Here is a 17,979-nt window from a genome sequence, read left to right on the forward strand (position 1 = left end):
TTTGTGCTATCAGCATAAAATTTAAGTGATACTGACTTCATTTATTGTAAATACTATGTCTAATTGGGTGCTGTATGTGTGTTGTGTTCCAGCCTCATCCGAATGTGAAGCCCATGGCTTATGCAAATTCACTGCTCAGTCTTATATGCTAGTGCATGTAAGTTGTACATTTGTTTTAATATAAGATCGAATGACGATGTGTACATGAAGATGGCTGTGATCCACTTGCGAGCTTAGAGAGGAAGGAGTAATATGAGTTCTGGTGCTGAAACACAGGAAGAACCGAATGCATTTTATACTTTTTTATTCTTCATTTAATCCCTCACATTTCTTGAGAAGATGAATTGTGTACAAACAGTGCATGTTCAGTTCAGTGCTGAGTACAGTTCTCAAAGCATTTGTAGTTATGTTCTCTTTTGAGATTGGTTTCATGGAGAAACATTCCAGCCACCCCTCTTCCTTCACCTTATTACTTGAGTGAAACCCTCAGAACTGACAGATTAGGGTCAGGGTTTTTTGTACATGTATGATAAGGTCACTCATTAGCATAATGATTTTAATAGTTTTACAAGAGAGGTCATGTTTTGGTCAGCATATCAAACACCTGAACAACCAGATCATCCCTGTTCCTCTGGTTGACCTGAAACAAGTGACAAAAGTGACTTGGTTATTGTTACATTTAATAGTGTTGTGATTTAGTTTAAAAACATTGTGTGTGTGTGTGTATATATATATATATATATAGACACACACACACATACAATGAAATATTTATACAAGAAATATCAGACTAATTAAATTTGAAGTTTACAAACAAAGTTCATGTTTCACTTTTGTTAGAGAAACTGATGACAAAAAGTTGTGAAACCAAAAGGTTCATTATGATATATTTTGCATTGTTTTCCATACCAGAATTTTGTACACATTCTTTTCCACTGTGTGTCTTACCCACCACCCAAACACTGGTAATAATAGTGTTAACAACTTCTGACTGTAGATCCCATGATCAGCAGTACATAACCACACTTAAAGGTTTTAGTTTTAATCCAATCTATTTTTGACAGCTGCTTATTACAGAGCTGATATCTGAGACCAAGCCAACAAGCCAAACTAACTTCACAAAGCAGAGACCTTGAGAAGAGCTGTCAGGAAACTGTGTGCCTTTTATGGAACCTGCAAATGTCACTGGACCTTACACTGAACTGGCTGAATCCAGATTACATCCTCACACCCTACTTCTTTCAGAATAAATTTTTATCTTCATTCAGATATGCCTAGATCTGTCAGGTGGTCTCTTTTATATGTATTTGTAATCTCTCTAGCATACTACATACATTCCCTGCCCATGTCATACTCCTTGATCTCATTATCCTAATATCCAGCAAAGATTACAAGTTACGAAGATTCTGGTTATGCACTTTTCTCAACTTGTTGAATATAATTAGTATGCTCTTACATGAGAACAGTCACGTTTTTATTTCTGATATCCTACATTTTGGGTGGCACTTCAAAAAACATTAATGTAGACAACCACAGACTTGAAACCTATTAGTTTTCAATGAGAGAAAGTGTTTTTTTTATCTACGTAACAACAGTTCTGCATCTCTACAAACTGTAAGTAAAACTATGAAATTAAACTGTACAACCTTGAGTGAAGAAAATATTTGCAGATATATATATGAGGGTAAGTCAATAAGTAAGTTACAAATGGATGTAGAACTTAAACATATAAGAGTATTGATTTGAAAAATGCTTTTATTTCTCAACATAATATCCCTGTACATTGAGGCACTTGTCCCATCGTTTCACAAGCCCCTGAAAACCAGCAGCATAAAATTCTTTGGGCTGCTGTCGGAACCAGGCATGTTCACACAGCATGACCTACCTCATAATGCATGACAGGTTAAGTTTTCACAAAGTCTGTGCACAATGGGTGCTGCGCATGCTGACCCCACAACACAAAATGCAAAGAATGGGTCTGGCATTACAGCATCTCAATCGCTACCACAATGGACATGATATGCTAGCCCAAATTGTCACAGGTGATGAGTCTTGGTTCTACCAGCCTGAGACAAAGCGTGCGTCAATGCAGTGGAAACATCCTGCGTCACCTGCCAAAAAACGTTTTCAGGGGCTTGTGAAACAATGGGACAAGTGCCTCAATGTACAGGGAGATTATGTTGAGAAATAAAAGCATTTTTCAAATCAGTACTCTTGTTTAAGTTCTATATCCATTTGTAACATATTGACTTACCTGCATATATATGCACCTTCAGACTTTGTACATTTGACATGAACTGTTTTAGTATTATAGTATTTTAGCAAGAAACAGCTACTTTCACTGCTTTTTAACACTTTGCGGACCAGTGGCATATTTTAAGCCCAGTGCTTTTAAACGTGGCGGACCGGTGGCATATTATTATGATTTTAGGACACATTAGATTGTAACACACTATACCCTTCTCTGGCGCCACCCAAATGAAATTACTTCTGCGTATTATTATTCCGGAATGTTTGCTTAGTAGGCAGGGACTTGATCTCGCTCTTTGGATTCCCCATTGAAAGGAAAATGATCTTTGACCCTTCAAGCTCTTATGTACCAGGCAGGAAGTTAGTAGTGCAATGAGTCAAGGACAGAAGTGGGTGAAAACCAAGTGAAATATCTGACTTGTTCTCAGACGCTATCTGACGTTCCTTCTGAGACTTGTAGTGATAGTGTGGACAACAAAGAATTGTGGCCACAGACAAAAGTGCAGGTAGTAAAATTGCGCAGACAGCCACATGGGGAAAAGTAGACAAAACACCTACTTTTGGACAGTTTACTGGAAATCCAGGGGTGAAACAAATTCCATCGGACCCAACGCAAATGTCTGAAGTAGCAGAACTGTTTTTTGGAGATAGGGATACTCGTGTTGTGAATATGATTTCTACAATTCACAAGTCGAGCATGGTTGATGTTCAAAGGACACATGGACAAGTAAAGAAGCCTATTTGTATTTCTGAGTATAATATGTTTATGAAGGGAGTTGCTAGAGCTGATCAATACTTGGCCTATGACTCTCTTCCTAGGAAAATAATAAAGTGGACAAAGAAAGTTGCCATGTGGCTTATAAACTGGGCCATTTTCAATTCATTTTTGGTTTACAAAACTCTAAACCCTGATTCGAAATTGAAATACAAAGCATTTCTGATGAATATGGCAAAGGCCTGGGCTACAGACCAGATGGTGGCGGCAGAACCAGAGTCAGGCACAGACTTAGTGCAACCAGGCCTCACGTGGACACCCCTGGGCGACTCTCAGGTGATATGTGGAAACATACCCGCGTGAAAATTGTGAAGAGTGAACATTCCAAGGGGAAGCATCCTTCTCGGCAGTGCTGTGTTTGCACAGTTCACAAGAAAAGGAGTATGACTGTCTACATTGCAAGTTCTGTGTAATGCCACTTCACAAAGGGGAATGTTTCCACAAATATCACATGCTCAAGCACTTCTAGAAGCATTGGTGAGTGTTCTCCAAAAATTTTAGTTCATAAAATTAATTAGGTTTTATATTAATTTTTAAAGTGAACAGTGCACAAGTTATGGTAGTAGGTTTAAAAATGCCGGTCCGCAAAGTGTTAATTGATAACTATTAAGTGTAAAAATATGAAACTTCCATATACTGCTCCTCAACCATTGACCTGAGTGAGAATGCCAAAAATTCCACACATCAATCTGTAGATATTTGTAATTATAGTGGTTTTCTTATTATGTGTTAAAATGTCCAGGCACTAGCTACTATGTGTATTGAATGTCAACACAGCTGTGATCCTGTCATATGAACTCACCATAAAGACAGTGGTGTTGGGGCTATGTCTTAGACTTTCAGTGAAAGACAGAGGTTTTGCTGGAATGGTGGCCAGTATTGAAATGGAAGGACTGCTGAATGCTTTCTTAACTTCCTGCCGGAACCGATCACTGAATAACTCCATTCGGCCGATCTCATCCAATACCAAGATGCCTCCAAAGTTTTGCTGGAACACAGGCAACTGACTCAAAGATCTTAAATCAAGATAATTTTTTTAGTTGCTGAAATAAGATTCATATAGATTAACACAATAAAGAGAAATATATAACATAACATTGCATTGCATTCCCTGGATCCAAAGTTAGTCAAAATGACTGTAGGATGTGGAATATGTCATATAAATACAAAAGAGACCCAATGGAGTTGTTACACAAGAGAAACCAAGAATACACAGTGACTATACACAAGGCTATTTAAAGATACATAAGTTATTTTCTAGACAACAAGTATTCATCAACAGAGTAGAATGAATGTCTACTTAATTATAGTTTCAGTGCTATTTTAAATCGTGCCTTTTCATTCATAAGACCTTTGAGATCAGATGGCAGGTTATTAAAAATTTTGATCCCAGCATAATATGTGCTTTTCTGAAAGCATGAGAGGTTAGCAGTTGGTTTATGAAGACAGTGTTTGTGTCTTGTGTTAAAACTGTGTACATCTGCATTCATCTGAAAATGTTCTTCGTTATTTGTAATGAAGTTTAGTAATGAATATATATTCACAAGGAAGAGTTAAGATCTGTAGTCTCTGAAATAGATCTCTACAGGAATTACGGGATTTGACACCCATCATGATTCTAACAATTTTCTTTTGCAATGTAAATACCTTTTACTCTCAGATAAATTACCCCAGAAAATTATTCCATACTTCATTAAAGAGTGAAAGTAAGCTAAACAGACTGATTTGAGAGTGTCAATGTTACTAATATGTAACATGAATCTAACTGCATAACATGCTCTACTTAGCTTTGGAATCAACTGATCGATATGGTTTTTCTAGTTTAAATGATTATCAATTTGCAAGCCAAGGAATTTTGTGTTTACTCCCTCTTCTATATATTTATCATTATATCCTATGTTTAATGGATATTACGAGTTTTTTGTTATAAATTTTATTACATTTGTTTTTTCTAGGTTCAGTGACAGCTTGTTTGCAGAAATCCATTTACTCATTTGTGAAATAACCTTGCTTGATAACAGGCAGAAATCATCCTAAATTTTTACCATAAATTATAACACTAGTGTCATCTGCAAATATTATAGGTATTGATGAGGTCCTTAGTCTAGAAGTAATCAGTAGGTTCTGCTTTCTGAGTGTACATTGATAATGTTAAAAGAACATTTTGTTTGTTCATTTAACCCCATGGTTTGTAATTCTTTTAAATGTTTTCCTTACTGGGCATTTGTGTATTGGTTTACTGCTTTAAGGTCTTGACTAATTAATACATATGATAACAGACATACTTATTAACCCTTTGACGTGGTCATTTAAATTCCACGGCCGCGGCTCCTNAAATACAGAAGATTTAACTTACTGAAATGTAATTAAGCAAAATTTCTTTCATGAAATGAAATATTTCAAAATACACATCATGATCATGGTATCTGCATGCAGTACATACAGCACAACAGAACTGTCATTAAATGTCACAATTCAAAATTGCTGCTTTCATGTTATTTGGAAAAAACTCAAGCATCTCTGTTATTAAAAACTACCTGTAAGAAAGAGAAGAGCAATAAATTTTTCTGGTGTAGACATCTTAAAGCCAAAATTAGTGTTTAACATTTGGAAAATATGCTGTTGCTGCTGATACAATTATAACTGCATCATCCAAATTAATATAATAAATTACTGGCTGTACAATATTGAACCACTATACTACATAACTATTCTCTTTCCACAGAAGGCAAAGAAAAGAATTGGGGCAAGGATACTGAAGATTCTTTCTCATATATTGACCTTGACTACATTACCTTAGAATGCCTTGGAAATGCTTGGTAGACCAATGTTGGTTGCTGAATAATGAAATCTATATGGCCTTTAGTGCCAGTTTCAATAAAACTGACACTTCACATTCAGGCCCCTAGTGCCCATGGTCTTCATAAATTAAAATCAGAACTGTTAGACCCATTTTAAAGGTTACCATTTTCTGAATTTGATTTGTAAGTTGCCATTTTCTGTCGGTGGCCCATCTGAAAAGCCCGTTTTTGGAGCTATAATTTTCATACTCACATGGAAACCTATGATGGATACTCCTGAATATTGAATATGAATAAAATCCATTCAACTGTTAAGGTGCCACTGAGGTGCATGTGTGTATAGAAACATGCCATACCAAAACGACTGCTCAGGAAGGCTCAAGATGTGTAAATCCATCAAAATATCAAGACCAGTTTTTTTTACCATCACAGTAGTTTATATATAGTGTGACGTGGATGGCATAACCGAAGTAGGGGTCACATGAACTCTGTGGTTTTGCGAGTGATGTCACATACCCCCACTCCTTCCACCAGTACGCAAAGCTCGGTGGGTGCCCCCCTCCCCTGCAGTGACATGGCAGAAGAACGACTGTGTTGTTACCAAGGGATACCACAGTTGCTATGCAGCAATAAACAACTCGATAGTCACGGTGGAGGTCGAATACCTCCACCGTGACCCTGCGAGTTGTAAGAGGCAATGAAAAGGGAAGTCTCAAATCTGAGAGAGTAAAATATGGTCTCAAGTCCCAAGGGACTCAGACCCTGGAAAGACTGCACTTGCAAGGGCCAGCAGCACATACAAAAGGCAGACCCGTCATCTCGTCAGAGAGGGCGCCCCACAAAAACGACCATAACTGTTAAAGGTAATAAATATCTGGTCATGAGCCCAATCTGGGGCTTGACACCAAGACTTACTGACTGACTGACAGATCGTCAGTTGCAATGTGACTTGGACTTGGACTAAGGAGTCAGTTGAAATATAGCAGCAGTTGCGGGAAGAAGACCCGAACGCGTGGTTGGAAGATTTGATGTGATAATCAGTGATAGTGTGTGATAACTGAGAAGTAAGCCAGTGAAGACTTGTTGTGTGACTTAAAGACTCTGTGTGTGCAGTAGTACAGTTATATTGGGAGAGAGTAAATAAGAGAGACTTGTATAGCTCCTGCGTTATAAATACGTGAAGACTACTGAAGCCAGAGTGAACAGATTATTCTGTAGGGTTTATAAATTGGGTAAACCCGCAACTGTGTTATAATTAATTGTAGTTACGATTTGTAGGTTGTTAAATAAACCAATTAACAATCTGAATGGCGTCTTCAGTGGCAAAACACGTTAAAATCTATATAGTGTATATATATACTACATAAATGACAATGTAAAAAACAAAATTATATAAAATATGTTATAACGAATGTCCTTTTGGTTGAAGAATATGAAGAAAGACATAGAGTGTAAATAAATATATGTTACAATTCTCTGAAGTAGATAGATGGGTTCAATCTTATCATATTTTGTTAAGACTCCCATGTCCGGAAACACTTCCTTTTGGTGCTAAGAGTCACAAAATTTTCCAAGAGGATACACAATGTCAAGAAGATCAAGTTTATCATGTACTGAGTTTGAAAAGTGAGACATACCTGTGTTGGGAACACTGGCAAAGCAAAGCTTTCAAATGACTTTGGAGTCACTGCATATTGACCAACTGTACACTTCGATTCTGCCCCAGCACTAGCCTTCCTGTAAATGACAAAGTTCAAGTACTTGTAAATCCACATGAATCTAATCTGACACTGTCAAATTAAATCTGGTACTTAACAGTCTAGCAAGAGCACCCCTTCTTCCATCCAGCGTGACAACATCAAAGCCAATGCGTGTTCTACCATTTCGTATCTCTTGAGTAAAAAATCCTTTTGTAGGAATGCCTGTACCTCGTAACAGGTCACACACTTTCTGGACCAGTGTCGTCTTACCTACACCTGGAAAAGACGAACCTCATTAATTATTAAACCACAGATTTCATTTACTGTTGTTACATTTTGACAGAACAACTATGTTGAAGAATGTCATACAAAATATTAACAATCATGATTATATAATACTGAATGGTAATTATATTAGTTTAAGAAGGCTTGCTTGTGGGGAAGTAGGTTTATATTATGATCAGAAGAATGAATTGGAACGTTATAACACATCTAAATAAATAGCACACAGTTACATAAAACAACAGAAATTATGAAATTGGTCCCCGAGCAAGAAGGCAAAATGAATCTGACGAGTACCTGGAGGTCCAGTCAACAAAATGCGTGGTTTCGCCCTTTCCACTGCAGTTCCCATTATATTGCGGCTCTCTGTTCCGCCTTCCACCATGTTTTAATATCCGAGTATGACCATTGAATCAGAGAGTAACATAAATTGCTCTATACCGCTCTATATGCTCTATATCTCGTTGCTCTCGGGCTGTCGACTGGCAACTGAAACCGGCAAATAAAAATGGCGTTGCGTTGTTGAGGCCGAGTTGCAAGCAAGGGAAAGAAGTGCTCTGAAAATTGAGGTGTAGATAATACTGCACTGAGCGCTGGTTTCTAAATGGGAATACATTCTCGTAACTGGACAACGCTCACGAGTATTGGAAAGTGCATTCTTAATCATTATGTGAGTTTTGATAGACATATCCGATAGAGCGTAAACAGCATGGTCTGGCATAAGTTGAAGGACTAGATACGTGTGAAGGGAGCATATTAACATATTTTGTTTCGGTTTTAGCTTGCTGTTTAGGATGAAGTTGAAAATGTGAGTCTGTACCAATACTTGCACCTTGAAACGTCGGATCTTCTTTGGTTATGTTCGTTCATCTGGGTTATGTCTGTTCATCTTGTACAACTAGTTTAGGGAGAGTGTGGTAGCGTAGGTGTTTTTCGCCAGTACCGCGCGAAGTAACATCACGCTTGAAATTTTATAATTTTTAAATAACTACATTTTTTAAATTTTGTGGCTTGTGGGAGGGGGGGGGTAATTTGTGTTCTTTTATATAGATTGTGACTGACGATTAAACTTGTTTTTTTTTTATAAGATCTTTGACATGTGGACAGTTGCACCACTCATGACAATAGGATGATACTTTACTATTATACCTCTCTACTGCCTGCCATGTCTCTTGTGTGGGAATTCAGCAGACAGAAAGTTCCGTCACTACTATGTCCAAATTATTTAAAAGTAAAAAAAAAAGAAAAGCTATCTCTGTAACAGGCCGTGAAGGTCCATAGGGTTGTGAGACGTTGAGGGTCCCACATTATTTAGACAATCGGCTCAAAAATGGCGGTCAGGTTGTAAGCCTTACGCACCGGCCACGCCTTACTCCCCAGGAAAATTATTTAATTAATTCCTGGTACTCATTTCTGTTAGAGGCTGAGTTGACCCCAGGGCCATAAGATTAGGTCAATTGAAAAAAATCCAGTGACCTCATCAGGACTTAGAGCCACTAAAGAATATTATTTATGTTCAGGGAAGTTATAGAATAGAATTTACGTGCCTTTTAGGCAGAACAAATGTATTTTGAAACCTAGCATATCATTTTTGTATTTCAGCATCCTGTTACAAATATTTAATTAAAACGTCTATGTATCCACAGTCCGTTAACAATACAGCAATTGTTTATTCACCATTTAAGACTTAACATGTTTTAGCCGTAGATGGCCATCTTCAGATGCCTTAATGTATGGAAACTGTTACACTGCTCTGATGTGCGTTAAAATTACACGCTGCAGTCCACTTAAAAGTAACAAAAATAATTAATTAAAATCCATTAAATTTTCTATTAAAATTTTTCATTATTTTGTAAAATCCAATTCCACCTCATAAGGGGCATCACCCACTTGTTTAGAGCTATGTGATTATTCCAAAAGCTTTGTTTCAGCAGCTTGTTTTTCTGTTCGTTAGCCCATTGTTTTGCTACGTCTGCAATCCGTAATCTACAAAATGCCACATATTATTGTTTTATGATTGTTATGTTATGTTGGTTTGCTTTATACTCACATGCCCCTTGCTTGTGTGTTGTTCCCTCTAGCAGCGTGTGGTGTTGTCTTCACTACTGCAGATGTGTGTTTATTCCCATGTTTATATGCCCTGGTTGTGAGAAGTGGGAGAGGGTATTATTATTATTATTTCTTACTATTTCCATTACATCTGTAGTAGGCTAATTGTGTCAATTTATCTTGCTAATACTGTCAAGCAATTGTCAAAAAGACATACCAGGATAGTACCGAAAGTCATGAACAACAATTTTTTGTAAAGTAACATGCTTTATTATTGAGAAACCAAATACACCACCTCAATCTACAGACCTGTCTTTATTTTTCCACATAATCGCCACTTCTTTGTACACATTTCTGGGAGTTCGAAAATTCCCCTTCTGTAAAATTCTGTTCTAGCCATCGAAGACACTGACGCACTGCTTTCTGATTTGCCTGCCTTGTCTCAAAACGTTGTCCACACAGCTGATCCTTCAAAAATCCAAAAAGATGGTAGTCTGAGGGTGCCAGGGCTATAGGAGGGGTGTGGAAGAACTTCCCACCCCATCTTTGCAATTGCTTCCAATGTGAGGCGAGCGGCGTGAGGGCGAGCATTGTCATGCAGGATGATGTTTCGTCCTGGACGTTTATCATGTAATGCATGACGGAGCTTGTGCAGCATCTGAACATAACGAGCAGCATTGATGGTTTGCCCAGGTTCCAGGAATTTGGCCAGAATAAACCCCTCTGCATCCCAGAAGACTGTGCCCATCACCTTCGCAGCTGATGGCACTGTCTTTGCCTTCTTTTTTGATGGAGATTGCAAATGGTGTCATTCCATACTCTGCCGTTCTGTTTCAGGCTCGAAATGGTGAAACCAGCTTTCATCACCTGTCACAATACAGAGCAAAAAATCATCACCTTCGTGTCGATATCTGTGCAGCAGATCTGAGGTGATGGCTTTTCGCTGACCTTTGTGGTCTTCAGTCAGTAACCACGGGACCCAAGGAGCACAAACTTTCCTATAGCCCAAGCTTTCAATCATCTCCTGTACTGCACTGTGCCCTATTCCAAGTTTTCGGGCTGTTGCGTTCAGTTGAGGCTGTTCGAGGACGACTGCTCCGAGGCTCATCTTCGATGCTGATGTTCCCATCTTTAAAATGTTTCACCCATCTTTGAACACTGCTTGCACCCAAGCACACACTTCCATAATTACGCTGAAGTCTGGTGAATTTCTCCAGCAGGGATTTCCTCTTTTCACAAGAAATTCGATGACAGTATGCTGGCAAAATGACATATCGTTGTCAGCCATTTTGTTATGAGTGATACTGGTCACGTGATGCAAGCTGTTGACGTCACAAGACACTCAAGGTTAACACAACACCTGGTTCCACCTGTTCCCAGGTTGCATGCAAAAAATAGTTGCTCATGACTTTTGGTACGACCTACGTAATATATGACAATGTTTGTTTACATCATAATACAATTACTTTCTAGCACAATACACTCAATATTATTATAAAAATATAAGATAAAAGTTTCTGTCAAAAGTAACAGAATATTTTGATCATATAGCTTTAACATATTCAACAAGTCCAACATATAAAAACTTTCAATTATAAATATGATTATCGTACATTCACGATGATTATCCATTTATTGTACTACTCAACATCTTATATATTTATATAGGTGTATAATCATTATCTCTTAAAAAATTCATCTAGTGTATAAAAAGAATTTAAATAAAGAAATTCCTTTAAATTGTTTTTAAACTTATTTATGTCATTAGAAGTTACTTTAATTTTATTAGGTAGTGCATTGTAAATCCTTACGGCCATGTGAAATACTCCATTACCATATTTTGCCAAATTTATCTGGCTCATATGTATATCCATATTATGACTAGTATTTATTTCATAGCGATCCCTATTCGTATCAAATATTTCTCTATTTTTTACTACAAACATCAGCAGAGAGTATATATACTGTGATCTCAAAGGAAAATATTCATATTCCTAAACTGTTCTCTGCATGACTCTCTGTAGCCACATCCTTTTATTATTCTTATAACTCTCTTTTGTATCTTAAAAACTCTTTCTGCATGTGTTGAATTACCCCAAAACATGACTCCATATGTCATAACAGAATGGAAGTATGAATAACAAACACGTTTTATGTTTTTACAGACACCACCGGTTTTACATTTCTTATCATATAACAAGCTGTATTTAATTTCTTTATTATCTCATCTATATGTCTATCCCAAGTTATATCATTTTGAATAGTCAGGCCAAGAAATTTTATGTGATATGTATTTGATAAAACCGTTGCTATGCCTCCCATTTCTCTAACTACATTATTCTTTACAGTGAAGTATATATAATATGTTTTCATTATATTAAGTGACATTAAATTTTTTTAAACCAGTCCAACAGCATCCTATATACTTCATTTATTGTATTTTTAAGTTTTATTGGATTGTCTTGAGAGGTTAAAAAACTGGCATCATCAGCAAATAGAATGGGAATACTCTTAGTCTCCAGAATCTTGGGTAGGTCATTTATATATATTATAAACAGCAGTGGTCCCAGCATCGACCCTTGCGGGACACCACTAGTTACTTTAACCCATCAAGAGTTTACTTTACTACTGTGTGTCCCATTGGAGATAGCAGTTCTCTGTTTTCAATTCAATAGATATGACTTATATAGGTCATATTGTTTGTCTTTTATTCCATAATACCTCAATTTATTTAATAATATATCGTGGCCAACACAATCGAAAGCCTTTTCTAAGTCACAGAAAATCCCACAGACTTGCATTTCTTTGTTTAATGAGTCTAGTATTCCAGATATAAGTCTATAAATTGCATTTTCAGTCCCTTGATTTTCTCTAAATCTGAACTGGTATTTGCTTAGTATACTATTATCATTCAGATGTTTTAACAATCTACTATGCATTACCTTCTCAAATATCTTGCTAATAGATGTCAATATGGATATAGGTCTGTTATTTGATTCTAAGTTTTTATCACCTTTTTTGTATATTGGTACAATTGTAACATATTTTAATCTGTCTGGGAATATACCCTCATGCATAGCTCTGTTACATAAGTAACTTATAGGTTCACTAATAAAGATTTTACAGGCTTTGAGTATATTATTCAAAATTTCATCATATTCATGGATTTGACTAGATTTTAGGCACCATATAATCCTCTCTATTTCCCTACTCGTAGTTTTTATAGTTTTTATGCTAGGTAGTGAACTCTCAAATGCATCAGTCAAGTATATCATATAATTTGTAGTTTTAGATTTATTATTTTCACCATTTCCTTTTATATACTTATGTATATTATCCGCTATACCACTAAAATACCTATTAAACGTTTCAACAATATCATTCAAATTAGTATTCTTTTTACCTTCAATGTTCCAGGTTTGAATATTTTCTCTATTTCCTTTCTTTAACACTTCACTATTTATTATTCTCCAGGTGGTTCTAGCTTTATTTTTTTAATATTTAATTTATCATATGTCATCATCTTAGCTAGATTTGTCACTCTAATATTTTACAATAGTTCTTATATATAATAGGTGGCTATTATAGGATTGTTACTTTATTTTTTTGCTTCAATATAAAATTTTCTTTTGTTTCTACAAGAAATTCTTATACCAGTGGTAATCCATGATTTCTGTTTATACTTTTTATAGTGTTATGTTGTGTAAATTTTGTTTAATTCTTCAAATTTAGGATTGTGTGTGTTGATATTAGTGTCATTCATATGTAGATTTTCTTTACTGGTTTAGTAAATAAGATATTTCTCAGGTGTATTCAAATGTTTTCCTTTCCTCCCTGTTATAATTTCCATGGTGTCTCTTATTGTGCCGTATGTGTCCATTGTTCAGTATATGACTTGAATATCTGTAGTTACTGTTGATACTTCTTATGTCATGAATGTGTTCTTTATACAGTCAACTCTCGATTATCCGGGGGCGGATTAACCGGTTTGCGGCTTAACCGGGGCTTTTTTTTTTAAGTTTATATGTTGTTTAATATTCATTCACTTTTGTTTCACATGGTGAGTTTAACACTATTTTCGCACTAGTGTGAACCGAGCTCTGCATTATTTCGTCCCGTTATGCGAACACAATGTTCTAGGGTGGGGGTGAAAGAATGCAAGAATTTTTGGAAAGTTTCAAGGACAAATACACCGCCCCAGGTTATTTAACGGTACCATCTCAGTGTGAGAGTGCATTGTGAAAGTAAGTATCAGTTTCTTAATATAGATCTTCAAGTGCGTTAGCAAAATGTCGGGGTTTAAAAGGAAGCGTGTTGTGTTAAGTATTCAACAGAAACTTGAAATTATCAATCAGCTGGAAAAAGGAGCTGTACTTTAATGGGCAATCTAGGCATTTCATTTGATGAATTCCACTTCTACTATATTTATCTGTTTGCAGCCGCGGCGTTAATATGTTCTGTATTGTGTTCCGCATGTGGAAGGCCACTTTTATTTCCTTGTCTCGATATATTAAGACACCTGAAATTGGCCATCTGTGTTAAGTGTTAAATGGTGAATAAGCAATTGTTGCATTGTTGACAGACTGTGGATACATAGACATTTTAATTAGTATATCATTCATTCATTCATCAGTAATCTGTCAGACAACAGGTCCACAGTCTCTTCCAAAACAGTTCCTCCACTTAATGCGATCTAGAGCTTTCTCCTTCAAATGAGAATATCCTCTTCTGTCCCCAAGGTTTTCCAGCAACTTCTTACGTCTTCTTCCTCGTCTTCTGGTCACTTCTATCCGCCCCTCTATCTTTCCTTCAATAACTTCTTTTAGAAGGCAATTACTGCGTAAGATATGACCAATCCAGTTCCGTTTTCTTATTTCGTGTAGGCTCTTCCTCTGCTCACTGACTCTAAATAACACTTTTTCATTTCCCAAATAATCGGTCCAACTGATCTTCTCCATCCTTCTCCAACACCACATGTCGAAGCTTTCCAGGTGTTTCTGATCTACTGCCCTAAGTGTCCAAGTTTCACATTCTCCAGTTGTTTTTGGTCTATCTTTATTGTGACTGGGGTTGGTTGTCTCGAAATTTTCATTACTTTTGTTTTTTCCACATTCATTTCCATGCCATAGCACCTTCCAATTTTGATTAGTCTATCAATCATACCCTGTAGCACAGTTTCTTCCTTAGCCATTAACACAAGGTCATCTGCATATTTCACAGTTTGAATAATTTGCCCTCCTACTTTGAAGTCACCGAGCCCATCCAGAGCTTCCTTGGTAAGGCATTCGCTGTACAAGTTGAACAAAATTGGTGATAAACAGCATCCTTGTCGAACTCCTCTTCCAATCTTCACACTTCTTGTCTCCCCTCTGTCCAGTCGCACTCTAACTTTCTGATCCATGTACAATTTACTAATCAATCTTCTTTCACGCCAATTGATACCTGTTTCCTTTAGGATCTGCATTAATTTGGTCCAATTTACATGGTCAAATGCCTTCTGCCAGTCTATAAAGCAAGCACACAGTTCTTCATCTATCTCCAAAGTTCGTTCTGCTATAATTCTCATCATCCCAATTGCATCCCTGGTTCCTTTTCCTCTTCTAAATCCAAACTGATCTTCTCCAAGTATATCCTCTATTTTCTTTTCAATTCTTCTTTTAGGTAGCTTTGTTACTATCTTTGCTGTATGTGCAATAAGGCTTATTGTGCGATGGTCGCTGCATTTTGTAGCTTTTGTCTTTTTCTTTAAGGCAATCATTGTCACTTCTGTAAAGTCCTTGGGCCACTCCCCAGTTTCATATATGGTGTTTATTAGTTTTGTCAGTGTTTCCAACCATCTTCTCCCAGTGACTTAGGCACATCTCCAGGTATGTCATCATCTCCTGTAGCCTTTCCATTCCTCATGTCCTTGATAGCTTTTTCCACCTCACTTTGTAAAATATATGGTCCTTTGTCGTCTGTATCTACTTCTTCCAATTCCACTTCCAAGGTTTCTGGCCGATTAGGTCGATCATATAGTTCTGTAATATAATTTTCCCAAATTTTCAGCACTTGCCTCTGATCTACTATTCTGTTCCCCTGGGAGTCTTCGATGCCAATATTTTTAATCCCATGGTTCTCTTTCCATCGTAGTTCTTTTGTCTTCATGTAGATCAAATCATAACGTCCTGTCCTTTGAAATTCTATACTCTCATTACATATCTTCTCAAGATATTCCTTTTTGGCCCTGTCCATGGCTCTTTTCAATTCATTCCTCAGTCTCCTGTATTTCCTCCTGCCGTCTTCATGTTTACATTCTTCCATTTCCTTCACTCCTTAATTTTACTCATCATCCCCCATGTAACCCATGGTTTTCTTGCTATCTTCTCAACTTTACCAACCAATTCACTATTAGTGAATTAGTATATCATATAAAATAAATTACTTAGTATTATTGAGGTAGATCTAAAATGCCTTGACTTTAAATTTGATCTTGATGTTTAATGTGAGGCATAGTAATGTGTATCTAATGTGATCTATATCGCGAATCCCGATTTAGTGAAGTCTGAATTAGTGAAGAAAAGCTTAAAAAAATGTAGAGCCAGCATTTACAAACTTTAATGCAACTGTTGTGTTCTGCTTTCATTTTGTCTGTCAGTGATGAGTATGTCTTGGAAGTGATGATTTAGGCCAGTAAATAAAACAGTCCCTATGTAAGATTTGAGGTTTTCATGGTGGTGACTATGGTGTTAACACCACATCTACATGGTGCCACATCCCAGAGGACTGCTTTTTCAAAACAGTCCCTGTTTTATTGGATTTGAAGTTTTCATGGCATTGACTATGAATAAATTCTCGGGCTTCCGTAATGGCATATTTTTACATAAGCATTTTGTAGCATTGAAGAAATTGAGTTTTTTGCCATTATTATTTTGCCAAATTAAGTAGGTAGTTCTTTTTGCCCTGTAAATATGTCATTTTGAAGACAGAATAAGTAAGTATTTACATCTTTTAGGAAATTAATTATGAAAAATTTATGTTTGTTTGTTTGTTTGTTTGCTTGTTTGCAGGAAACAAGGTGGAGGTTAATTATTTCTGTCTTTAGTAAGAAAGGGTTCAGCTCCTTGCACCCTCTCGTGACTCTGAACTACCCCATCATGAAGATTGATACTCCTGAATTCAAGGCCCTCTTCACCCCAGGGCTGACAACTTTAGCATCCTTGTTCAAAGATTATGGCTATGAGCTGCGGATTGCGGGTGGAGCAGTGAGGTTAGGGGATCATGAATTCTTGTGCATTCAGGCATGAGGAAGGTTTTTTATTTGTGATGCAACATAATTGTAATTTGCTCTCTTGAACAGAGATTTACTTATGAAAATTCAACCAAAAGACCTGGACTTTGCAACAACAGCAACACCAGATCAGATGAAAGAAATGTTCAGTGCAGAAGGTATCCGAATGATAAACACAAAGGGCGAGAAGCATGGTACTGTCACTCCAAGGATAAATGACAAAGAGAACTTTGAGGTTTGTAATATTTTGTGCAAGAAAGGCTTAAGTAAGCAGTTCAGAAAAAAAGTTCCAAGGATGGGTATTACTTACAAGGAGCGATCCATATACAATGCCTCCCCCCCCCCTTTTTTTTAAAAATACAACAGATACAGAAAGCATAAAAACACAGTTAAATAGAGCAAGATTTCTTCTACTTACCGTTATTTTTCCACATAATCACCATTCGTTATGCACTTTTGCCAGCGATGAACAAGAGCCTGTATGCTTCACCCGTAAAAGTCTGCGCCAGCAGAGGCTAGCCACTTTCTTACAGCTGCAATGACAGCATCATTGTCTGGAAAATGTTGCCCATGTAGTCCATCTTTCATAGGCCCAAAGAGATGAAGTTTGAAGGTGCTAAATCAGGGCTATAAGGTGGATGTGGTAGGACAGTCCAGCCAAACTTTGCAATGTGTGCGGTGGTCGCCAAACTGGTATGGGGTCTAGCGTTATTGTGTTGCAAGCGAAAGGTTGTCTGCTTCTCTGGCCTGACTCGGTAAATGTGGGCTTTCAGCTTAGCGTTAGCTTGTTGCTTTCAGAATTAGAATTAACAGTCTCACCAGGCTCCAGGAAATCCAACAAAATCATACCCC

At 37.0% G+C, this 17,979-nt stretch overlaps 3 protein-coding genes across 4 annotated transcripts in view; 2 read left to right on the top strand and 1 right to left on the bottom strand.

The window, feature by feature from the left end:
- LOC111863098 (serine/threonine-protein phosphatase 5) overlaps positions 1-1,809 on the top strand; it is a 22,898-nt gene extending 21,089 nt beyond the window's left edge. The window contains exons 11-12 of one of the 2 annotated variants that reach the window (XM_023849125.2): positions 93-157; positions 1,065-1,809. In XM_023849125.2, the coding sequence (XP_023704893.1) occupies positions 93-152 (60 nt within the window). In that variant the 3' untranslated portion in view covers positions 153-157; positions 1,065-1,809. Of the gene's footprint in view, positions 1-92; positions 400-1,064 lie in introns of those variants that run through there. The other variant, XM_023849124.2, reaches the window with a different exon arrangement.
- LOC111863101 (cancer-related nucleoside-triphosphatase homolog) lies at positions 288-8,286 on the bottom strand. The gene is made up of 5 exons (XM_023849129.2): positions 8,106-8,286; positions 7,643-7,802; positions 7,464-7,563; positions 3,828-4,013; positions 288-640 (listed from the first exon to the last, which is right to left on the bottom strand). Exons 1-5 carry the CDS (start codon positions 8,191-8,193, stop codon positions 578-580), a joined length of 597 nt encoding a protein of 198 aa, XP_023704897.1. The 5' UTR covers positions 8,194-8,286; the 3' UTR covers positions 288-577.
- A 29-nt stretch (positions 8,287-8,315) lies between these two features.
- LOC111863099 (CCA tRNA nucleotidyltransferase 1, mitochondrial) overlaps positions 8,316-17,979 on the top strand; it is a gene marked incomplete at its 3' end in the record, with an annotated part of 24,285 nt that continues 14,621 nt past the window's right edge. Inside the window, 3 exon segments of the mRNA XM_023849127.2 lie at positions 8,316-8,478; positions 16,907-17,106; positions 17,197-17,362. Of these exon segments, the coding sequence (XP_023704895.2) occupies positions 8,413-8,478; positions 16,907-17,106; positions 17,197-17,362 (432 nt within the window).

Source organism: Cryptotermes secundus, unplaced genomic scaffold, assembly GCF_002891405.2.
Source record: "Cryptotermes secundus unplaced genomic scaffold, Csec_1.0 scaffold1777, whole genome shotgun sequence".
NCBI classification, from domain to species: Eukaryota; Metazoa; Arthropoda; class Insecta; order Blattodea; family Kalotermitidae; genus Cryptotermes; species Cryptotermes secundus.

Coding starts and splice junctions, on each gene's coding strand:
- LOC111863101 (XM_023849129.2), bottom strand. CDS start 8,193: ATGGTGGAAGGCGGAACAGAGAGCCGCAATATAATGGGAACTGCAGTG. Junction 7,564..7,642: donor AGGGGTGCTCTTGCTAGACT/GTTAAGTACCAG, acceptor TGTCATTTACAG/GAAGGCTAGTGCTGGGGCAG. Junction 641..3,827: donor CCAACACCACTGTCTTTATG/GTGAGTTCATAT, acceptor CACTTGTTTCAG/GTCAACCAGAGGAACAGGGA.